The 25,293-nt window shown below is 37.8% G+C and overlaps 2 protein-coding genes across 3 annotated transcripts in view; one reads left to right on the top strand and one right to left on the bottom strand.

The window, feature by feature from the left end:
* The window catches only part of CCDC138 (coiled-coil domain containing 138), a gene marked incomplete at its 5' end in the record, with an annotated part of 30,832 nt that extends 26,296 nt beyond the window's left edge, over window positions 1-4,536 (top strand). The window contains 2 exons of the mRNA XM_009878065.1: window positions 3,210-3,348; window positions 4,365-4,536. Of these exons, the coding sequence (XP_009876367.1) occupies window positions 3,210-3,348; window positions 4,365-4,536 (311 nt within the window). The remainder of the gene's footprint in view (window positions 1-3,209; window positions 3,349-4,364) is intronic.
* An 11,204-nt stretch (window positions 4,537-15,740) lies between these two features.
* EDAR (ectodysplasin A receptor) overlaps window positions 15,741-25,293 on the bottom strand; it is a 23,123-nt gene continuing 13,570 nt past the window's right edge. The window contains exons 5-11 of one of the 2 annotated variants that reach the window (XM_009878062.1): window positions 23,066-23,152; window positions 21,788-21,916; window positions 21,625-21,699; window positions 21,263-21,335; window positions 20,377-20,536; window positions 17,380-17,440; window positions 15,741-16,060 (exon numbers count right to left, since the gene is read on the bottom strand). In XM_009878062.1, coding sequence (XP_009876364.1) covers window positions 15,741-16,060; window positions 17,380-17,440; window positions 20,377-20,536; window positions 21,263-21,335; window positions 21,625-21,699; window positions 21,788-21,916; window positions 23,066-23,152 — 905 coding nt within the window. The remainder of the gene's footprint in view (window positions 16,061-17,379; window positions 17,441-20,376; window positions 20,537-21,262; window positions 21,336-21,624; window positions 21,700-21,787; window positions 21,917-23,065; window positions 23,153-25,293) is intronic. The other variant, XM_009878063.1, reaches the window with a different exon arrangement.

The following is a 25,293-nucleotide window of genomic DNA, read 5'->3' on the forward strand; positions in this document are numbered from 1 at the left end:
TTTTGATGGACAGCCGGCTGAGCATGAGCCAGCAGTGTGCCCAGGTGGCCAAGAAGGCCAACGGCATCCTGGCCTGTGTCAGGAATAGTGTGGCCAGTAGGAGCAGGGAGATGGTCATTCCCCTGTACTCAGCACTGTACAAAGTACTCTTGAGATGGTGTTCATTGGGCTTTGCTTGTTTGCTGTTTCTATTTGTAGTTTTGCTGCCTCTTCTCACAGATTTTAACAAGTTAGACTCAGTAGGGCATGACACCATCATATTAGAAGTGAATTCTGGGTTAATTATTTTTCCAGGTTTAAGACACTGCTATATGTGTTTAATAACTTCAAAGTTCTGTCCTAGGGAGCAGTGGCTCAGTACAGAGCACTGAATCTTCAGTGTGCGTCAATCATGCATCACCAAATTTAACACGTACTGTGAACCCTCCTAAGGATTTTCTGCTTGCAGTAACTGTCAGATAGCCCAGAGTTTTTTATGTCACAATTTGTAAAAAAATCCTTTATTGAGTGAAAGTAGAGAAGTACTAATAGAAGTATTAAGAGTGATATGCCCTGAGTAACTATATCCTGATGCAGCCCGTAGAGTCTTCTTTTGTGAGTCTTCAGACAAATTTGTTCAGTTCTGTTACCTGTTGAGTTGTACATTACAATAATTCACTTTCCTCAATTAATATTTCTTTAGAGAATATATTATTCCTTTTGTTTTGTTTTGGTTTTTTTCTCTGTGTGTGAAATAATCAGCATTCTGCTGGTCCCTTGTAATGTTTGATAAAGAGGCGTTTTTGGTTCAGTGCAAACATATCTGACAAATGATATTTTTGTATGTGTCTGTTTTATGTAAATACATATTTATACACACATATAAAATGTATTTCTTCAGCATGAATCTTACTTTTCACCTTAAGGAGGCTGTGCCCTTTTTTTTGTTCCTTTTAGGAATTCTCCTGTAACTTCCAGTCTTCAATTCATTTGCTTTTAATGTGTTGTGCAGGTTTATAGAAATGCAGCCACAGTTCGTTTTTCCAGTGTCCGTGATGATTTTCTTGTCTTAGAAGCTGTCAGTGGTACTTAATACATCACTCCAAGTCATAGCATTCTATCCTTAACTGAATACCGTAAACTAAAATACAGTAAGAAATATTATCTTTACTGACAGAGAATAAAATATATATGTAGTTATATTTTTCCTGTATATTTTTTACTGATTACTGATTAGATTTCTGCTTTACTTTCATACTGGTTTTATATTTGTTACTGTTACAATTTTGTGATGGCAAATTGTAACTGCAAATAGTACTAAAAGTGAGAGGACAGTTTACATAAAACCATGAGGGAATTAAACATGCTAAAATGCAAGAAACATGAAAGTAGAAGTAAATGGAAAAATAATTCAATTTATAGTCATTTATTGCTTTGATGATGTAAGTCTCTTGGAATGATTACTGTTCTGTGTTGCTTTGGGTCAACAACAGAGGAGACTTCAGCTGTGCAAGCCCCAAAACATCTGCCTGCCTTTAACGAACTTCCTCGTACATCAATCCTTGTCTTGCTCTTTATTCCTGCAAGCTTCGCACCTTGCTACCAAAGTCTGTTATCCTCCATCTGCGTAGTTTCCATGTGCACATTCCATTATGGATTTTGTCGTTTCTTCCTGTTGAATCTGGCATTTTAAGTCAATTCTGCCAAAGCACCTCCGCTGAAAAGAGAGGAAAGATTACATGTAGCTGTGTAGCTTCTCTGACGTGTGCTGAAGGCATTTTGCTGTTTCTCAGTCTCTTCATCTGACCGCCTAAACCAGCAAAGGCCCACAGGTCCTGTTGACTTTGCTGTATAGTAAAGTGCGTAATTGTACTCAGCATCGGGGGAGAGGCACTGGGTCATTTGTCGAGGTAGCCAAGTGACATACCATTGTTTTGCAACGTTACAGGTTTTGAAAGATCTTCCTAACAGTAAGGTCTAGGAATTACTGGCTCCTTATTGAATATTCGGTATAAAAGCCCAGCTCTGAGAAAATGAATTGTTTAGGCTCTCAGGCTGACTTTAATTGCCAAGTTGATTTTTTTTTTTTTTTTAAGCCCTCTTCCAAACCATTTTCTGGAGCATTTCTTCTAATTTTGTATCAGTAAGCCTCCGGAAATAAATTAAAACCTTGAATTCACTCCAAAGCTATGTGTTATATTTAATAAGTTGTATGTCCTTGGACAAGGAAAGGGAAAATTTTGACCAATAGATACATCCAGTTCTCTTTGTACTGATAAGATTTTCTTGACATCCTATTTATAAATTACAGTATTCAGCATATGTGCACAGATTTTTTTTAATACCTGTGTTTATTAGTTTATGCTGTAACATGCATATTACAATTTCTTATTAAGTATAACATTAAATATTTTTAACATGTGGACGTTAAAATATTTTCCTCACATCTGTAGTCTTCTAATGCAAATATCCTATATGCAAGACTATTCATTTTAATAAAAAAAATCATTATTTGTTTTCTTTATTTTTTTGCTATAAATTAATCTGTAATATCAGAACCAAGAATGACATAACAAGGGAACAGATTTAACCTTATTCTGAAGTGATTGGGTTTTGGGGAACAGGATTGTAGGAAATATATAATGTGACTTAAAATCTCTTCCACAATTTTAAGGGAGTTTTGTTGGTGTTTTTAAGTGTTATTATCCAGCTCTTACTTTTACCCTGCAATTATTATTTTGCCCATCTTGAAACAGAGTACAGTGACAGTATTTTGACAGTGAAAGGCTGTCGGGTGTCACGTTAGCTTGTACATGTACTACCCCGTCCATGATTTGCAGCAGCTTAAAATACTTCCTTGTGAGTCTTTTTGCACACCTTAATGTTCCCCTGATATGATCAAAATAAATGAGCATTGAATAAATAGGTTCAAGGTAAGAATTTTAGAGTTTGAAATTGTTCTGTTTCCTGCTCTCCTTTGTTCTCAAGGGAATAGGCCTTGTTTTAATACCAGGGTTGGTGACGTCAGAAGTCTTGGGAACTTGCATTTTTTCAGTTCCTGGTTTTACCCAAGGTTTGCATCACCTACTCAGCATAAACTGAATTATATCATTATTCTAATAGTTGCGCAACATGAGACATTTAAAGCCCTCTAAATGTATCAATATTTATTTGACTTTTCCCTGCAAGAAGCTCTGTGATCCAGGTCTTTTAATTATTTTCTTTTACAGATTCTTTGCAGCCTTTCCTAGAAGCTTGCAGTAACGAATCTTTCTTCCGTACTTGCTCTGCATTGCTTCGAAGTTCTAAGCTGGATACGCAGATTCTGGAAAAGCTCTGTGTTATACTGCAAAAACTCTCCAGAATAAAGTAATCCTTTATTACCATTATTCTGATAGTTATTAGATCAGGACACTTGGGCACCTTTATCTTTCTCCTTTTTCAGAAACTCATCTCTGTTTTGTTGTTTATTTGCTGCCCCATAGATAATATTGGATTTTCTATTAGCAGTTAAATTTAAACTGTGTTTGTCACAGATGTCTAAGACTCTCAAGTCACGTATGAATCTTTCAGTTCAGTTTATGGGATACAAAGTAAAAAAACTAAGAGCCTGGCCTAAAGAGGAAACAGTCTTTATCTATACAGATGACAAGAATGCGTAGTAGAGATCCCTTTTCTTTTCCCCTGATTTTCAGTTTTACTCGGGTACTTGGTAGGAAGCTCCTTTGAAAATTTAGCCTCATCTGTGACTCATATTCAAGTTCCATCAGTTTTCATTTCCTTCAAAAACCAAATTTGAAGTCTTGAGCCATTTAGGCCCTTTTGAGAACATTAATATTTATAAAATACCGTAGAATCATAGAATGGCCTAGGCTGGAAGGGACCTTAGGGAGATATGTTCCTATTGCTTACTGGTTGTTAGTTTACCGTAAGAAGTCTTTATCATATCAGTAGTAATGTTTTGCTGAGCTCCACTGGTGCATTACTTAATGGGATTCTTTGATTTTTTACATAAAGCTGCTAACAATACTGGCAAAATTTGACTTAATTAGGAAGCAAACTGGACTTCAGGAAAAAAACAAGTTTTGTAAAATAATCTAATATAATTAATAACTTACACTGGAAATATACTAAAAGTAAAATTTCATTATACTACATGTAAATATTTACTCAAGTGAAATGATCTTTTTGTGATTTTTGCCAACTTTTCTCACCATACATTGATAACCTTTTGCTTAGAAACAGTATATGCAACACAGAATTATAACTCCCAATATAATGCACATTTTTCTTCATTAAAAAATAATTTTCTGTAGACTCTTTAGTGTTTAGATGAAACCTCTCAATTTTCAACTGACAATTATTATATGTAAAATCTTTTGCAGAAGCAATAAGAAGATGTTTGAATTATTTTCTCTTCACCAAATGATCCAAGAACTGCATAGGACTACGAATCCAGATCACACTTTCCTCTGTATAAACCTCAATTCAATTCTGTTGAATTTGGGATTGCTGAGAAATCACTCTCTTACCTCCAGTCTAAGCACATGTCACTAGCACTGTCTTTAAATCTCATTATTCTGCATAATTTATACCAATTGTGTATGTTACCTGAACTTTGGATTTTATTTTTATTTTTTTATATAACTAAATTGAGTAGGACCTCAGTACTGTAAAAGTTACTCTGTATCATGTGGAATCTCATTCATATTTCCCTCATTTATGAAAAAGAAAATGAAAAATGTGTAATATGCTAAATGGCTTTCTTCAATACTTTTTAAAGAGGTGAAATAATACTGCTGTTCTGAGTGACTTATGGCATCTAAGGAGTTGGATCCCTTGAGTAAGTGTATCAGAAATTACAAGCTTTTCTTGAAGGTATGAATCTTCGTTAACTTTGACTCGTCAGAGACTACTATAAATTCATTTATTTATTTATTTTTAGGGTTGATAAGTAACAGACACAGATCTTCTCAAATAATCTTTTGAGATTACATTTTTAATGACTAAAACCAAATTCTGATTTAAAGTGTAGAATGAGAAATTTTGTTGTTTTGATTTCAGAATGTCTCAATGTTTGCTTGATCTTTTCCAGTATTTACGTAACATTTGGTATTTTATCCTGCTTTGTATGAATTTCCAGCGTAACTTTGGCTTGTAATATCTCTGCAAAGGTAAATAAAAACATTTCTTAAAATGCCTGGCAAGAGTACTCCCTAATCTAAAATTATTATATTTTTATTTATTCCACTATATTTTATGTTAATTTGCAAAATGATCCTCACAGTACCCACATTCCTTTTCTGAATGTGATGAATACATTTTTTGTGTGCCACAGTTAAGGGTTCAAAAGTTCTTACACATAAGAAATGGGATGTTTTTAAAATTCAGCTAAGTCTTCCATTTCTGGTTTTGGACTTGTACTGTGATTACTGAAACTCTTTAATTGTAAAATCAAAACTTCAGTTAAAATTTAAAGATCTGCTGTGTGTTAGTCTTTGATTAACACTGACAGTATAAAACGTGAGAGGTTTATGTCTCATTTTCAGACTTTTTTTTCTTGGTTTTCCTTTTTATTTTTTATCGTAAGTCTTTGAACTTGAATTCTAACTGCAAATATTTTTCTAGCAATTTGACTTACATTTCTGACAAACTTTCGTATGAAAGGAGTCTTACACCAGATTTGGCACCAAGTATGTCCAGGAGAGAGAGCAAGCAGTGTGTACACTTTGGGCAGGAAACAAATTCTAGGTAATTTTTAAATAACATTAATCATAGCTAAAGGCTTTTGCTGACAATGGATTACATTTTGGAGTATTTCTTCATCAGTAGTTTTGATTTTCTGTCAGATTTACCAGCAGTGTAAAAGCTTGCATCTATCTCTGGCTGGAGAAAAAATCCTCCTACTTAGGAAGTGTGTTCCGAGTCCTCATGTGCTGTGCTTGGCCATAAAAAATATTAGAAAATTAATAACCAAAAAAACCTACAGAAAATTGTTAGGTTTCCTGTATGCAGAGGAATGTTAATTGTGCTCTTGGCTTTCAGCCTTCATCACTGTTGTTTGTCAAATTACTCATCTTCCTTGTGGTACCAATTTAAAACAATGCACACATCTAATAATGGCAAAAGTAATGCAGGAAAAGAGGTGCGTAGAGGAGGGTGTAGCTTTCACAATTGTTTCCTTGTCGTTTCTGAGCAGTTGTGTGGACATTCAGAAAAAAATGAATCCCTGTTGATTTCAATTTTTTATGATCTAGAATGTTTCTGTTACAATGCAAAAAAAAAAAAATTGAATCTGTAATGCAATTGATTGATGACCTAAGGATCAGACTAATAATTTTGATCTTAAGTAAATTTTAACTGAGCTCTGAAGAAAAATACAAGTTCTTGATTTGACATTCATATTACAGTAAATATAAAAAGTATCAGAAATAAATGAATTATGCAAAAGAGCATGAGATGTCTTGTGAATAATAGATACTTTATAAATAAAAAGGTATAGTAAAGTTCCAACATGCACATGCAACTTTTAACTCATTAAAGATTTTGAGGTAAAAAATGAAAGTCACAAATATAATGTAGTAGAGCCCTATGAAGGGTAGACTTGCAGTGGTAGACAAAATTTTTTTTTAAGCCAGCTGTTGACAGGCAATGTACACAGTAGTTCCGTAGTACATTGTAATAAAACTTTTCAGTGAAGATCTTTAAATAATACAGAATAGAGTCATAGAATCATTTAGGTTGGAAAAGACCTTTAAGATTATTGAGTCCAGCCATTATCGTAGCGATGCCAGGTCCACCACTAAACCACGTCTCTGAGCACCTTATCTGCCCGTCTTTTAAATACCTCTAGGGATGGGGACTCTACCACTTCCCTGGGCAGCCTGTTCCAATGCTTCACAACCCTTTCAGTGAAGAAATTTTTCCTAATATCCAACCTAAACCTCCCCTGGCACAGCTTGAGACCATTTCGTCTTGTCCTATCACTTGTTACTTGGGAGAAGAGACCGACCTTCACATCACTACAATCTGTCAAGTTAGTTTCCATTGAATTGCATCTTGAAATGAGCATAGTTTTATGGGATGTGTGGACTATAAATACAAGTGAAAAGATTGTCTTACAGCAATGTGATTTCAGGATCAGAGACTTCAAGGAAAGCAAAATGTGTGTCTGCCAGAAGTGGAACCAAAATGATCAGAAGTAATACACTGAAATGGAGATTTTAGATCTATTCTGTCTTGATTGGTAATTGATTATCTAAAGTAACTAATCTAACTAATAATGGTGTCTATGTTAGAAGCATAGATAACCCCACTTGCTTTTGTTGTCAACAATCAGAAGTAGGTATTAGGATAAATACTGTACCAAAATCACATTTATTTCCATATTTCTACTTCTAAATATTTTGGTATATCGGATTTTGTACACACCAGCTTGTTGCAGTGACTTGAACCTTAATTCTGTGGGCCAGCCCACTCCAGTTGCCCAACCCAGTCCATGTTGTGGCCTTGCTCAAATGTGCCCACCTGGTTGTTGCTCCCCTGAGCAACCTTGGCAGTCTCTGTGAGGAAGAGGAACAGCATTTGCTGTCTTCTGTGGATTTGTTTTGCTTGGTTTGGTTTTGGTTTGGGAAGGACATATTTCTGTCAAGTCAACCACGCTTTGGTCATCTTTATATATATAGTCTTGCCTTCTCAGATGGAATCTAGAATTTCCTGGAGTCTTTCTGCTTTTGTAGTATTTGGCTACTGTAATATGAGTTTCTACCACTTTATGCTTCTCTCAGGATAGTGTCTACAACAAGGAACATTCAAAAAGGTAACTGTAAATCCAGTTGTTTCCTGCGATTCCAAATTCCCTAAGGAAACATGGTTTATTCCTGAAAAGGGATACACTGTTTTGAATATGCCAGCCACCTCTGGCTACATCTGGCAGCAGACAAGACAATATAAATTTTCAACCTTTTTTTTTGGAGAGAATTTGAGAAGAGAGAGACATTATGAATACTTGAAAGAAAGAAAAGGACCCTCACACTTTGTGGGAGCAGCCAGCTGACTAGTCAGGACATGTAGCATGGAAGAAGCTACCATCTACCATGTCTTGCGTGTGTGTAAGTCTCCAGAAACAAGCAGCTACCAGCACTGACATGGAATGAAGAAAGTTTCTGGCAGTCACAACCTGTCACTTAAAAGAGAGATAAAGAATTGACCCACAATTTTATGTTGCTGGATTTTGGAACAGCTATGAGAGTCCTCATTTGGAAAGTCAACATGAATATTGCATCTCCTTATGTTAGGATAGTTTTCATCCCATAAAAGGCTAGCAAAATTGAAGAGATATTTTTTTTAAATTATTTTAACAAACCCATCTATCATAGAATTGTAATTGCCCGTGCTGTTTACCAAAGGCCTCCCATCAATAAATTGTCGGGACAACATTTCAGACGTGATCCACGAAGTCTAGATTTCGCGGATTTATAAGAAAGGTCATGCACTGGAGAGGAGACAGTTGTATTTGCAGAAGCTTGGCAAATCTAAATAAAGCAGGCTAACACTACCCAGCCTGCATGCTTGAGCTCTGGTTCTTCCTATTTGTGACTTTCTCCAGCTGTCGCTTAAAGTGAGATTTCACAGTTCTCTTCCAATTCTCCTGAACATGACTAGCTTGCACCTTTTTTAATGTTATATAAGTGAATTTAATATATCGTGGGGAAAAATTTCTTGTAGCAGATAAATTATCCTGGAAGGTGAAAGTGTGCTGAAGGCAACATATTTTTGAAGAACTTTTATTCATGATCAGCATCAATGTCTAAAATATATGATTTAACTTACCAAACCAGATTTAAAAGGAGCTGTAAGTAGAGCTCATAATTCAGAACTATGACACCAAATCCTTTAATTATATACTGAATTTTTCGCCTAAAACTTAAATGGCTTCAGGGATTGATGGTCTGATAGAAAGCATTTATCTTCAGGATAATATATTTAAATGTAGCCCAGAAAGCCTGAAAATCTGATCAGTGAAACAGTTTGATAGTCTTCCACTTTCCAAATAGAGGGACTGCAGTGGTAAAGCAGTGCCTCCTTGTGCTCACAAAACTCACAAAAATTGGTGTAAAAGTAGTAGCGTTGTGCACTGTTATGCAACCTTTGACATCCCTCTGAGACACACATCTGGTATGCCTGAAAGCATCTTTACCTGTTACACTGACTCTTGTAGTGTGCTGTGCAAAAAGCACCACTACTCATGATCAAAAATAGATGTATTTTGGGCTGATGGAAGCCTTTAATGCCATCTTCTGACCATGCTTAGGACATTCCTGTTTATTAGACTTCCGTTTTTTCACGTACTTTTGAAAGTGTCTTGCATATTATGACTACATGATCACTACTAGAAGATAACTTTGAACAAAACCACTGTTTACTTGCTTGTAGGTACTTCTTTTCAGAGAATCATAGAACTTTAAAGGTCATCCAGTCCAATGCCCTGCAGTGAGCAGGGTCATCTTTAACTAGATCAGGTTGCTCAGAGCCTCATCAAGCCTGACCTTGAATGTCTCCAGGGGTGGAGCCTCCAGGAAACCTGTTGCAGTGTTTCACCACCCTCAGAGTAAAGAACTTCTTCCTGATACCTAAACTAAATCTACCCCACTCTAGTTTAAAACCATGTCCCCCCATTCTGTTGCTACACATCCCTGTGAACAGTCCCTCATCATTTAAGTTAATGGTCCTGAGTTAAAATTTAGTAAAATGTAACTCCAAGACATTCTGGTCTCTGAAGTCACAGTGACAGAATTATCTGAGAAAAAGAGATCCGAAAAACCTTTTTTTTTTTTTTCCAAAACCAGATTCTCTTGCTGCCCGCTACTCAAGGATATTTAAACTGAATATACCACATATTTCCCTGAATATACTGCATCTTTCTGATCACTGCAGCTTGATAGGAAGCAACTGCTCTGGTAGACATACACAAACTGGGGCTGCAAACTCAGTGGCCAGGAGGCTGCTAACAACAGTAGCTATGAAAGCTGGGCGTAAGATACCATTCCTGTTAATAAGTTTACTCTAAGGGCATCTTCAGCTCCATAAAATGGCATCCTCAGCGCAGTTAGTTATGAAGAGAAGAAATCAAGAAATCTATCCAGCTTACAGGAAAAAAAAGAGTATCATGTTTCAAACAGGAGCATAATATTCCACCCACACATCAGTTTTTGGGAAAAGTAGCATGCCTTTGAAGAAGGTGGGAGATAACTAGTGTTGCCAGACTGGTTTTGTTCTTCAGAAGAGATAGTATTCTGGTATGTGGATTCAGGAGCTATATATATTAGAAATGCAAATAAACAGAATTTCTCAGTTCCATGGTCCTTCCCACAATGTAACAGTTTGTTGTCCTCCTCCACATTAAGTGTGACTGATTTTTTTTCACAGCAGCCTTGCACACCAAGGCCTAATTTCAGAAACAGATGCCTAGCTCTGCTTTCTTCCTGCTTCAATTCTCTTTATACTAATTGGTCTTCATTGTTACTTCCTCCTGATTTTTCCTTTACTTCTATGTGGTAGATTAAATTGAAAAATCACTGTGCATTCCTGAATTGTCTTGCCATACTAACTTGAATCCTATTACAAGCTTGTTTTTAAAGCAGCCTCAACTATTAAAAAATGAATTATCTTTTTTTTGTTAAAGGTGATGGACAAATGAGATGCCTGTCCAACAGCTAATCACTGACGTCTTCTGCAGCAGAACTTGCAAAGGCTTCATATCATATTTCCATAAGTATTCAGACAGTCTAGTTTCACAGAACACTGGCAAAAAGGAATCAACATTTTTCTGTCCTTGAAGGCAGAATCTGTGGTTGATAGTGATAAATTAATGCCTGAGGTAGCAGGTGCTATGCATTATAAATCATAGCACAATAAATAATCAAAAGAGCTTATTTGGATGTGGGGGAAATAGTATATGCAATATTATGTGTCTAGAACTAGTTCCAGTCACCTCTGCTAGGAGGACAAGCTGCGGGAGCTGGGATTGTTCAGTCTGGAAAAGAGAAGACTTCAAGGGGACCTAATAGCTGCCTTCCAGTACCTGAAGGGAACCTACAGGAAGGCTGGGGAGGGACTTTTTACAAGAGGGTGCACTGATAGGACAAGGGGAAATGGGTTTAGGTTGAAGGAGAATAGATTTAGATTAGATCTTAAGAAGAAATTCTTCAGTACGAGGGTGGCAAGACTTTGGAATGAATTGCCCAGAGACGACGTGGCTGCCCCCTCCCTGGAGGTGTTCAAGGCCAGGTTGACAGAGCCTTGAGTAGCCTGATCTAGTTGAGAGGCGTCCCTGCCCATGACAGGGAAGTTGGACTAGATGATCTCTAAGGTTCCTTCCAGCCTAGGCCATTCTATGATTCTATGATAGACCAAGACAGTGCATTCTTACCCCATTTATATTAATATCTTTACTGGAATATGAACTAGAAGCCAATTCAATTCTTTATCACAGAGGAATATAGAGGTTGTTGCAGAATGACATCTGCATACAGGAGCCATTGTTTTACCTCTGGGTCATGATTTTCATGTGCAACAGTAAGGTTTTTTCTCTTAACTACACACTCCTTATAACAAAGCAGGACTTCTAAGCTGTAGGAGGCTTTGAGTTCAATGGGGAGAAATTGAAGTGGCATGCATTTTCACTTCATTCTCCAACCCAGACTGCTGGGCATTGACACACACTGTCTTTTTTCTTCATGGATAATGGATTAATGATCCTAAATTATAGAATATAGAGGCAGACAGATGTTGTTGGTTTTTGCTGCGAATAGAGACCCATCCTTTCCAGTCCACCTTACCTCTGTTGTTTCTTTTTATTAATATAATCATACCAGGACCACAAGATAAACACTACGTAGAGGGCGGTTCCTGCCTGCAACCTAAGATCAGAGAGAGTCTGTAAAGTCTGGCAAGCTTCTCTAAGAAAAAAACTGGGAAAATACTGGTGAGGCTAGGATGTTGGTATTAGTCCGGAAAGGTCTTGCAAGGTGTTATTAATCTTACCTGGGAAGAACTTTATACCATGTCACCCAAAAGGCTAATGACAAAGTTGGGGCTAAGTTTAACTGTAGACACACAGTTAAGTGTTCTCTCTAGTAGGGCTTGCTGTTATAAAATAAAATAAAAAGCCCTAGTACTATTTTTAGCATGTCCATGACATGGGCTGTCAAAGTCCTTTCAGCAAAACCTTGAGTTGACCAGAGCTTTGTATGAAACTCTTGAGTCTTTTATTTTAAGTAAGCAGCATTTTCAAGGACTTCAAGGTCCTTTGAAAACGGAAAGCTGGATCTTTTCAAACTTGTATCAGAGAACAATTAGCTTTTAAAAGAAAAAAAAATAAAAAGCACATAAAAAAGAGAATAAAATATCTTGTTGAAAATTTCCTCCTAGGCCTGCTCATTTCCATAGGGGTTGGATCTTAATCTTATTCCAACTGTATTAACTTTTAGTTTGCAGTAAATTCTGCATGTCTCCTCTAACTCCCAGAAACATTCATCTTTACATCACAGCTATTTGAGGCCTTGTCCTGTACCTGCCCCTACCAGTGGTCTCCCATTCCCTGATGGGCTGCACATACTCCTCTTTCTCACTTTGCCTCCCAGCCTTTCCCACCTTGCCTTTCTGAAGCTCTCCTTGCTGATGGCACGCTCCTTTGCTCTGAAGGAAGGCACAACCTTTCCCTGTGCCCAGAGGAAAAGCCTGAGACCGTGTGTGGCAATTAGGACACTGTAAGTGCAGGGCGTAAAAAGACAGTAAATTGAAACTCAGAACATCGGTTCCTCCCAACCATCTGGCAAACTGGAAGCTTTTGTTGCAGTTTCTGGAGCTTTTCTCTCCTTTAATCTTTGATGGAACAAGAGCGTATTCATTGTGCTGAAACCAGCAAATGAATCTGAATAAACAAAATCCCAAAATGTTTTTAAAGTTGGACATGTTTTCTTCCATTTAGGAAATGTTTGATCTGTATGAAATACTCTGAGAGTAGCTTAGTGACCAGGATCTCGGGGAAATGCAGCTTGGTTCTCTGTTTTTTGTAGAAGCTAGCAGTTCTGCTGGTGGTCTCACCAGTGCAGCCTAAGATTGGATGAACATAGTTATCCTGTCATGCAGCAAAAGCTTCCAGTTAAGCTCTCCAGTAATGTGGTATAGTACTGGTAATTTAGGAATGCAAAATGAAAGCACATTAATGAGAGAGTATTGCTGCTGTAAGATTACTCACCAATCTCGCAGTCTGTACAAGCTCTCAGTACATACATAATAACTTAGACTTTCTTCAAGGAGTTGCTAGGAGTTTGGCACTTTTGTAGTACATACAAGGTGAAATATTGACTAAAACTACAGTGAAAACGTGGTTTCTGCTCCAAAGGTTTCTGAAGAGTGACGCAGAGGAGCAGTATCCTATGGGAATGCAAAAATTCCTTCGTGTATTTTACCTAGACGCTCCCATAGCACGGGAATGTGCCTGTGAGGCCTTGGCTAACTCATTTAATTATAGATTTATAAGGCAATATATGATTTAATCAAAGAAATGGCTAATACAACTGTGTTTGACCTCTTTCTTTTATTAGCATATTTTATTTTCATACTTTACAATATAATAAGTTATATATACAGCATTAAACAAAATTATTAGAAAGTAAGCTTTGGCAAGATCTACAGGATTTTTTTTATTTCTGTACATCTTTTGTGTAACAATAAAAATACTGTATACTAAATAAAATAATGTTAAATAGTCTGCGTTCACATTGGCACCATTGATTTCAAGACCTTAACTTTTCATGGCCCAATAAACAAATAAAAGAGGATTCCTATATCTTCTTTTAAACAAATAAATGATGTGTGCTATTAAATGACACATGAAATACAGGAGGCAGCCCACTGAATAACACTGTAGTTACACACTGGCACAAGAAAAATAGAATCTTCACTTTTTTTTTTCTTTCCCTTTTTTATTCTAGTAGCAACACTACTAAACTGCAGATTCAGGGTCTTACAAATCTTGTTGAAGATTCTCAGTTGTCAGCAGATCTAGAAATCTTATTGAAGCTGGTTGAAATTTGTATGAATTTGTCATTTATTTCAAGACAGCAAAAATTTCACCCCTAAATTCAATGTTAATTAGCTAGTTAAATGTTCAAATAAATGCAGCTTGCTGCTTCATTAAAAGTCAAAATTCCCATCAAATTTGGCATATGCAAATTAATGAAGAGTGTGTTGTGATATAAAAGAAACAGTGTAGGGAGAATAATGGGAGAGAGAGGGTTTATGTTGCAGTATGTACTTCCTCTGCTATACAAATCAAGTGCTGGAAAGATAATAAATATAGATGTTAAAGGGTGATACTATATGTTCCACGCAATTATGATACTATCATAGATAAGATGTAATTACTAAGTGATGGAATACTGGTTGTTAACTTCAGGGTAATAGTTAATATTTTTATAGCATTTTGTTCAGTCATGCATTTTGGAATAGAAAACGTATTGCTTCGTAACATGTCTCATTATAGTGGTCGCACTTGTGGAAATTCTGTCATCACTCATTTTAGCTATAAATTAAGCAAATAGGTTTAGTAACAGCTACTGATTTGTGGTCTGAACAAGTTTTAGAGAACATTTAACTGTGAAAATCAGCGATGAGTTAAAAGGAAAAAAATAAGGTCATTTTTTGTTGTACACAAATTCATAATAATGCTTTACCTTGCAGAGGAGTTGGCTTTCACCTGTGGAATCTGTGCTCATGGTCTACATTTACAAGAGGAGAGTGTTTAAAAAACACTCTGCATTTCAAGTGTCTCTAAAGCAATCCATGCTTTTTGCTCTTAGTGTCAAACGTGCACCACTGATTTCTGAAGGTTGTCTACTTGGAATGTAATGTCACTGCGGGAAAAATACATTTTTCATGGTAGTGGACAAGCTGTTTTCATCATTTCTTTTTTTCTTTTTTGGTAATGGCAAAGAAATGAAGACCTTGTTGATCTCAACTTACAAGGAGTGACCGCCAGCCTTTACTGCCCACTTCCTAACCAGCTTGTCCTCAGCAGGTCAGCAATTTACAATTTCTGAAATGTCAGTATGGACCAAGAGTGCATTTATGCGCATTATGTATGTGTTTTGAAGCACTTCAATCTGTAAATGACACTGACTTTTTTTTCATATGGTTGGTTAATATGAAAACTGTGTATATACACCTTCTAGATTCAACAAATCCATAGTAAGTATAGAAAATGAAATTGATTACATATTAAATGTGCTAGAGCCAATAGAAATGTATGTGCCTAATGTGTCTTAATTGACACTGTAGCTGTGGTACTGCTTTTGACTGTAACTATTAAACAGTTGAATGAAGCCCTAAGAGACAGGAATATTTTCAGAGAGCAGTTCAATGGCTTTCTTGAAGGCGAGGCAGGAAGGGTATCAGCAGAGTTATCTGCACTTATATACAGACCACAAAATGGATTTTTGTGTGTCCACTTAATATCAGGAACTCTCTAACACAATCATTTTATGGAATGACATGTTTCATACTAAGCTTCTTGGGAGATTTCTGCTCTTGTCTTGGTAGATGTGTAACTTCACTTTTCTTAGAAGTCCAAGAGGATAGCTTCCTGTTGGTTATTGGGAGTGATTATGTAGAAGAAACATCAATGGTCTTTTGTCCAAAGTCTCTGACATGGTGCTTACTGGAATCATGGTTCTTGTGGGTCCCAGGCAGGCATGTCAGGATGTCCCAGGTGGTTCAGGAGCCGGCATCGCTTGTGCCCACTCCAGAATATCCGCACACAAGGATTCGACAGCATCCAACCGCTCGATTTGCACCAGTTTGGTTAGGAGTTCGGGGATGCTGTAGCCTGCTGTGCTGATGCGATCGAAGAGCTGCATGCCGTCTGTCATCCCACCTATCTCATCCCGCTTCAGTCCAAAGCTCTCGGCGAGGTGGCGCCACGTTTTCACTATGGCTTTTTCTGTGTTGTAGGTCGAGCTGAGCATTCGGCTGGTCTTCTCCAGGCAATCAAATGGCAGCTCCGTAGGGCTCAGACCTGCAAGGCAAGGTATTTGGTGTCAGATGGCTTTTGTGCACAAGTCCTGACTGTTCAAGGCATTTATTAGAGTATTACAGTATATACTGTTAGCAATAAGTACAGTGAAAATCTGTCTTGCTCCAAAGTTGTTACTGTGTATTACCAAGTTAATTCTTCCTAATGACAGGGGGGTACAATAATTAGGGTAAAAAGTTTTCTGGGAAAGAAGAATTAGATGGGTTGTATGAATTCCCAAGCCACTGCCCTTTCCTTCAGCAAGTTATCATCTGTTAGAAAAAGCATACTGCAACCATATCCCTAGTGAGCAGCTCTGTTAATGTACCTCTGCATGTCAGGCACAGTGTTTGAGCTCAAGAGACAGCTTTGACGATTCCCTGAGTCTGTCACCAGCAGCTGCTCTAAAATCTCTGTAATTGAAAGTTGCTCTTGTAGGACTGTGAGGGGAGAGGTGAAGCAACGATGCCAGGTGCTTGCAAGCATAAAAGTCCCTGCAAGTGCTCAGTTGTCATTACTATTACTGAATCTCTGGAGAGGATTTAACATTCACATTGTCGGGAAAAAGCTACTTTTTCCTGGACGTTTTTACCATGTATTCATAGTCATAGAGAGAATCAGCTACGGCATTTTTCCAAACCCAGCCTTTCGTTTCTGTAGTTTTCCTGCTTCATACTCAACAGCCATAATTTGGTGAGAGATTGAGCTCCCCAAACCACAGAAATGCATTGATGCACGTGCACACAAAAAGTGTGTGTGTGTGAAACTGAATGCGGTCATATCTTCCATTCTGCAGAGGAATTAATCTATGTCTCTTCTGTCAAAACAGTCCAGGTAGTGTTAAAAAGTGCTAAAAAGAGTTAAAACACTTGAAACTCTGCTTTTTGTTGTGAGAGGTGGGACAGCATGTAGAGAAGCAGAATAGGTCAAGACTTGTGTCTTAGCCTTAGTCCTGACCAAATCACACTTTCGTATTTGAAACTAGTTTCTATCTATTACGTTTGAAACTAGTTTCTGTCTGGTCTGTGTGCACGTCCCAGTACAACCCAACGCTGCCCGTCCTGCTCTCCATAGGAGGGAAGCCCAAGCACACGCTGGAGAGAGGCCGTGGTGTGCTCCAGCTCCAAGAGCAGCCTGGACAGCTCTGGGGCCAGGGCACCTCAGGGCTTCCTGACAAGTGAATCCAAATCTGCCTGCAGAGTGTCTTTTCTGGATTGGGACTTTTTACTTTCCACAGGATGGCAGAGGCCTTTCTATTTTATAGCAAATGTTTATGATCCCATTTTGTGCTGTTAGTACAGGTGCAAGTTCTGTACACTCACCTTCTGCAACGTCACATACATTAGCATACACGTCAAGTATCTTTTTCCTTCGACTTTGAATCTAAAAGAGAAGAGTTTTATTTCATCAATTTTTCAGTCATGGGAGTAAACAATTAGTAGACAGCAGTGGAAAACCTGTGGGAGATCTTAATTTTATAGGGGTTATCACATAATGTCCTCAGGGGTCCCTTCTGGAGACTCAAAGAAAAGGACACAGCAACTATTCTGCAAAGCATAACCTATTTCTGATTTCACTTTTCACTGATAGAGATCTTTCTTTCCATCTTCTAGTCTTTTCTTAGATCAATTCATTTTCTACTCCAAGTATCTGTATATTTTATTTCTCTTTCACAATGAAGCAAACTCTTGACAATGAGGACAAATCTAATCCCACACATGCAGGCAATTAATCCAGGTAAACCAGGTCTGGTCACAGGGAATTAAATTCAGACTGAAATTGCCTTCTTCCACTGGTCTAAGAGGACTGTAAAAGAGGGAATCTTCCTTTCTGTCATTTGACATAGAACTGCTTAGTGCATTACTAATTAACTGTATTTTCTCTGTGATATATTGCCTGGTTGAAACTGAAACACTTTAGAGATGGGAAAGTAAAAATTAAAATCAGTGAAGCTTTGGATGGGGAAAATCGGAGATCCAGGGTGATCTACTAATTTTTAACAGGAAAGAAACTTGGATGGAAAACCTGACATTTTCCAAGCTGAAAATGGACATTTTTGATATAGTTTCATTTAGCAAAAATATTCTTAACATTTGGCTGTGGATTCAATGTAGAGTGAAAACAAATGTCAAAATGTCACGAGTTCTTGCAGGGACTGGAATTGTCATCCCTCTGCCAGCTCTCATTAGGACTGAGCTTTCTGAAAAGCTGCCTTTTTGACAGGACTCTAGCATTATCTCCACAAATTCACCACTTTTCACTGCCAACCAGGCTAGAAAAAAACCCTGCTTTCAATGTGGTGGGTTTTTTGTTTTTTTTTTTTCTGGAAGGGTTTTCCTCATTTTATTTGGGCTCTAAAGAGCAAGGCATATCAATGACATGCATTAATGGACTTGCAGCTGGAGTCCACAAAGTGGCAGCTCCACCTGAAGCCTGTCTCACCAGCGCAAATGCTGTGCAAGCGTGTTGTATCGCAGGGCAATACAAAGCAGACACTGGCTGTTGTTCACATATTCTTGGTATAATTTGCGTATGCTTAATCATTTGTGTTGCTACTGTAGCTGTTTTAGAACCTTGTAAACAAGAAATTTTCTTTTTAATGATTTATTCAGACTCCTCCTAAGCAAACTACTGGATGCTTATTTTCATTCTCCTCTCATTTTTAGGGCACAGAGGGAGGTTAAATAATTCAATGCCCATGAAGAGTTATGCAGGATGCACTTTTTATCAGAGCCAGAAGATGGGGGATTTCTGAAGCTTATGCATGAGGCAAACAGCAAAAAGTGAGCCTGATGATCCTCTGCATGGTAGCTCATTGCTCATGATTGTTTTTGTTTCAACTAGGAGGAGGCAGACCTGGGTAAGAGCAAGCATCTGATTTTCTTTACACTTGTCTAATAGCTACTTGTTATTCTTGCTTGTACTAAAAAAGTTACTTAATCTCCAGTCTAAAGCAAAATACTGCTTTTCTAACTCCTGGCAACGGGCTTAATTGTGAAATCTCAGATACGGAGTGGAGGATCTTGATGCAATCTGCATTTTCATTGAAAATCTGTCTTCAGCCTTGTCATCGGGCTTCAGACCATGAGAAGTGTGTTAGAACAGAAGGTCTGGATGTAACCATTCATACTTCAGGTCTGCTTACAACCTATCTATCTAAATCACTCTGGAGAATGTATCTTTTATAAATTATCTTTAGAAGGTAAGCCACTTCCTAACAAATGTTCTGATTTCATGCCTACCCAACTTGTATCATTCTATTTCAAGCCAGTGAGTACAGAAGTATGATAAAGTTGGATATTTGGAGTGACCTCAGAAAACTGAATTTTAAAATGTGAGCACTGGAGTAGGAGGTTATTTTCGGATGGCCCTAACTGTTTACAAGTGCAAAAACATTTCTCTTGTGTTGAGATTTTTCGTGTCTGGTCTCACCTAAAAAATGAGCTATCTTAGAAAGCTTGAGCTGAACCATCTCAACAATTTATAACATCTAAATATGAAAAGATGCATTTTTAAACCTATTTATTCTTGTTATCTCATGTTTGATATTAATTACGTGACTTTGTCCCAGTTATTGCTGGTTTAAAATTATTTTTAAAAATATCTGAGCAGACACCTTCTTTTTAAGGAGTGTTTCATGTTAATATAAACTAAAAACTTGTGTGGGTGAGTTGTGGCCTTAACTATGCCTTGAAACATTCCAAGTGAGATAAAATGCCCTAAGTTAGAGTACACAGCAGGAAGAAGCGAAGGCCTTTCACAGCAAAACAAACAGTGGCTTTACGGTGTCCTTCGGAGCACAGGAGTGACCTTCCAAGCATGTGTGTGTTTTTCAGCATTATACACGAAAATCAAGCGCAACACCGAATATTACTGAAAAGTCCGTGCCATGGAAATACTGCTGCTGGGAAAGGGTACTCCAATGCCATGCTCTTGTATGAATCCAGCCATGTTGCTGCATTATCTTTCTGTCTTGAGTTTTCTGTGATAAATTTAGTGTGGGGATTAGTTATATGGGGGGGCTTGCTGCTATTTGTTTTTTCTTTCTTTAGATGACAAAATGTAATACCGAAAAACCCGCAGTTTTGTTACTCTTGTTACTCTGTTTTGTTTTCAGCCCTGAACTTTATATATGTACATGTATGTCAATGTGCAAAGGAGATTATATAATAATTTTTTCTGGAGAAGCTCTTTTATATTAGTCCAGTCTGCACTACAACGCTTTTTGGGGTATGATACTTTGTATATCGTTTTCTTAAAAAAAAACCAAACAACAAAACAAAAATCCTCTCAATTTTTAAATCTCCAAATAGTCTTACCCCAGTTGATTTATTGCTTGTAGAAGATTTATCTCTGGCCAAATGCACTAAAGATAACAAACATCTCTCTGGAGTCCCTTGCTTGTCAACTGCAGCTTCTTCGTCACTATCCATACTACGGCTTAAAAGCCGTTCATTCTCAGAAGATGCGTCGTTTTCACTGTAAAATGAAGGATATGGTTATCTTAGCGAAGCCTCTCGTGAGCTGACTCTAGTCATCTCCTTTTTACTATCCTGGAGTAACAGAATTAAAGCGTCCTCCATTTTTTAAAATTACTTTCTTCAGAAATGCTGTACCTGCATTCACCTGCCCAGGGCATGTGTACAGTGCCCACCAAGTTACACAGTCACACAGAGCTTGTAAGAATCCTTTTACAGAGGATTTTCCAGAGGGGTTTTCCAACCGAGGACAGTGTTTAACCCATCTTAATTATGTCACCCAGCCAGGTTTGGCCATCAGGCAGACACAAGATGAGGAAAACTATCACACTGTGCTACCCAGATGATCCTACAGACAAGAAGCTTCCTTAAGGCCTGGAGCAGCTATTTTTACTCCTCTGGCTTAAAAGTGAAGGTGAGCCTTTCTAAAGGCATGCATGCCCTTATGAGTAGCACTCAGGTCCCAAAAATGGACATCTCAGGAGATGGAGTTCCAAGAGCTGATGAGCTGGTTACGGAGGAAGTGAGGAGGACATGTCTTTGGTAAGCTCTGTCATCCTCTCATTCTAAGAGGGGCAAAAGCCTACTAAGGCATCTAGTCTTCTCCCCGCGGCAGCAAACGACCATCTAATTTGTCCTTCGTGTATTCCTCTGTACCAGGATGAACAGTGTCTATGTCCCTCCCCCACTTCTGTCAAACTGGAAGTATGTTTTTGCTTTTACCCACCTTTTAACAGCCTTAGCTGGAGCTGCTGTAAGTTTTTCAAACTCTTCTTTCTCAGAGAATATCACAACGTTCTCTGTAGATCAACAATTAGAGAAATTTAATTTGGCAAGCCAGTGTTTTGTCTCAAGTGCTAGTTCTGCTGGCAACCCTACTGCAAACATAAATCTCGCTGTCACCTTTTTAATTACTATAGGAAGACTAAGTGACATTCTGGAAGTACAAAACCTACTATACACAATTCTTTAATAAACTATCATGAATTTTATACCGTTCAAAGAAGAAATTGTAATTAAGAGAAATGTATTAGCAGTATTTAAGCCAAATGTCTTGGACAGAAATTGTAAAACTAAAGCAACTTATACCTTGTACTTCTTTCTTCTCTTCTTGTGTGTTAGCCTGAGCTTCAACATTTTTTACTGAGTGGCTCTTGCAACAGGCTAGAATATAAAAATACAACACCAATCACTCTCAGAAGCTCTCTCAAAGTAGCATTTGCAGCTAAAATTTCACACGCTGAAAATTTACCTTGAGCAGAAGGTTTTGTTTTCACAATGTAAAACATGATGATGAGGACAATGGCAATAGCCATTATAAAGATGGTAGACATTGCAATTATAAGAGCTGTAGCCAGATGTCCTTGTCCTGAAAGATCTGCTGGAATAAACAAGAAAATATTTTCATAAAGGAGCAGCTCTTAGGATCAGAGAATAATTTACAGTTTGTGATCTGCTCTACATTTACTTTCTTGCATACTCGTTTAGTTGATCTGAGGCTTGGATACTTGTTAAGCATCAGAAGACTTAGTGATATATCTCAAAGGTAAACTAATTAATAGCTTTTATAAATTGTGACATTTATGCTACAATAACCAGTTAACGACATTCATTAAAAATATTTGATGACATGATCCATCAGATACAAAGATACAGGAAATTATACTATCTACTAACAATATAGGAAGCTGTATGTAAGCAAGAATAACAGCTTTCCTAACACTGCCTTCTGTGAAAACAGTATTATAAAAAAAAATAAAAAAAGTAAATAAGCAGGATGACAGCTAAAATGACTGTTGATAACTATGGCTGCCTCAAAAGTTTTGCAGTAAAAGGGAGAACACAATGAACATGTAAACAAACTCATGGTTTTCTAATAGAGACTTAAAACGCAGCATGGTTAGAAGGGGAATTTAAGATAACGTATGTGAAACGCTATTCAGAAGCAGAATTTAGATGCAAAAGACTAAAACTGAAAAGCCACAAAAGGATGCACAAAATGAAAGATATGCTAAAATGCATGAAAACTTTGATTTTTCCGAAAACACAATCCTCACAATCATGTTTCTAGACAATACCAGGAAGATCAGCATTGTCAGTACCTCATTAACTGCATTTTTCCTTTTGTGTCTTCTCAGGTTCACAAATTTCTAACACCTAATAATCACACTGGAGAACTGTTCACGTTAGCGCAATAAGAGACTGGCCATATTTGTGCATTAAATTATCTTCATAAGTCCAAGCTCAGCTTTGCTGAGATGGAGTATGGCCACTTCTGTATGGCTAAAAATAATGAGCTGAATTTATTGCTGGCATTACTGAGTACAGTTCAAATCCATTTTAAGTCCATCTGACTAAAACAGCAGAGCTGATTGACCAAGAAATAAAAATTTATTCAGAATTATTTTTAATAGCAGTTTCAGCAGTCTGGAAATAGTGGCAATAGTAGTATTTTCAGTTTGGTTGCATGTTGTTGATACCGTTTTCAAAAAAAACAGCTGCTAAATTAAATCTGTGGATGCATTCTTACCTTTGTGAGCGTGCTGGTAAGGTGAGAAAGTGCTTGTGCCAGAGGTACTTGGGAAAATGGCTGAAATGCCAGAGGTAGCTCCCGCACCTGCAATGGAGACAGAAATGCCATGAACTTCCACGGTTACTTTGTCCAGTTAAAGGAACATCTTGGCCCAGGTAAACAGAGCCTTTACTTAGCCTGCCAGCATTTCCCATTCATTAGCAAAGAACCCATTAATTTATTGCTTTTTCACATGTCCCTAATCCTGGTATGCATTTCTGGCACATTGAAAATTGTGTGACAGACTACATTTTTGCATAGCATCTAGAGGGAGGGGAAGAAGTCAAAGCTCCCGAACAGTTTTGAACTTAGAAGAAACCCACGCATCTTTGAGTGCAGGCAGGGCTAACTCTTACACACAGATTCCTGTGTTATAGATCTGTCCTGTGTTCCAGGATCCAGCTGATAACTGACTCTTTACAACTCCACTCCATTATTTGCAACTGCAGATGCCAGGTCCCAGCTGGTAGATTCATCGTATTAGTGGTTCTCACAAGCATCCTTCACTAGCAGGATCATGGTGAAACTCTGATGGTACGCAAACCCTCAGGGCCCCACAGGAAAGCCTCAGAGAGGTGACAACTAACAGTGTTTAATGCTTTCCTGTTCCATGGAGCTGTACTATCATGAAAGAGAATTTTAAAGTTTCCTGCAATCTATCTAGGCAGTAGTTTCTTACGATTCACACTGTCAGTGCAAATCAATATTCTGGGAAGGGAAGAAATCCACAAAAACAGTGAAATGAAGAACTTAAAGGAGTACTTCATGCTGTCAGAGGAATGAGATTGTCCAATAGGGATTTCCAGATGTAATTTCTACAGTTGTTTAAAAGTTAATATTAATCTTTCAGATGGAGTCATTCAAAGCAGTAAACCAAGTCGAAAATTAACATACTGTGATAATACCAGACAATACTGCATAAGGCTGTTGGTAGGAATGCTTTCACACAGGATGGTGCTGGGATAGCGTCTCAAAATAGAATAAACACATTAGGGTTGGGAGAAAACATTCTCTTCATACTCAGATAAACTTTAATATCATTGGTAAGCAGGTAATTCAAACTGCTACTATCAAGAGACACTGAAAAACATCTTCTGGCTCAGAGGGGGTATGGAATCCCTCCTGCTTTGTGTTAGCTGTCCAGGAAAAAGTCAGGTGATAATGAAATTCAGCAGATCTAAGGGCAAAATACTGTCCCAGTCATCTGGTAAGGTGCACACAGCGCATGGCTTCACAAGCTAGTTTGGCAACCAGAGCAGCTGAGAACTAACTGTGCCATTCTTTTGACCTAGTGGATATTCTGAGAAATGAAACCCACCAGGTAAACTTGACAGGAAATTAAGTGGTCTGGAATGGCCTTAGAAATGTTCCATGGCTAAGAACAAAGGAATATACATGTTCTTCAAATTAAGAGAAATGCTTTCTTAGAAGAAAGAAAAGGTATGACCTAATATAAAGTATGGCTGCATGTAGTGAATGAGAAATGTACATTTAAAGTGGCCACCAAGTATGAGTTGCAGATGTCTTCAAAAGCAATTTTCTTTGACAATGGTAAAACTTCTTTCAGACCTCATTAGTTGGAAGGAAATTGATCCATTTATTGTATTTGGTTGTTTTTTCAAAACTGCGGAAAAGTTCTCATAAAGTTTTAAATACACTCATTTGTTAATTCAGATTCACATTACATAAATGACAAGCAGATTACGTAAGTCTTGCTTCTAGTCCCTTCTCCGTGACATACTTCTTTCTACAAACTACTTATGAGCTCCAGAAACTGCAATATGGAGGTAGCCCATTGAGGTCATCAGTAGATGAAGATAATTTGTTAAATTTTCAGCAATTCTTCACTAAGCTGAAGTGAATCATCCTGGGTCTTGACCTCTGTATTTACTCATTGTGGCTGAACAACAGAGGAAATTCAGCAAATAGCCAACGCTGTAGCCCGACACTTTCCTTCACGTCCACAGCTACCAGGCTTACGCCTATTCTTGCAGTCCCCCTGGCAAATCCAATTACAGCCAACTGTAATTCTGTGCCGTCCCCGCAAGCTGCAACAAGTCAACAATAGCTTTTCTCACACCGCCTTTCAGTCGAGGCAGGCAAGCCATGCTGCTTTGTCTGTGTGGAGTTTATCTGACAAGCTGCAGCTCGTCTCCTCCATCAGCAAGTTTTATCAAACGCTCCCC

Source organism: Apaloderma vittatum, unplaced genomic scaffold (assembly GCF_000703405.1).
Source record: "Apaloderma vittatum isolate BGI_N311 unplaced genomic scaffold, ASM70340v1 scaffold7931, whole genome shotgun sequence".
NCBI classification, from domain to species: domain Eukaryota; kingdom Metazoa; phylum Chordata; class Aves; order Trogoniformes; family Trogonidae; genus Apaloderma; species Apaloderma vittatum.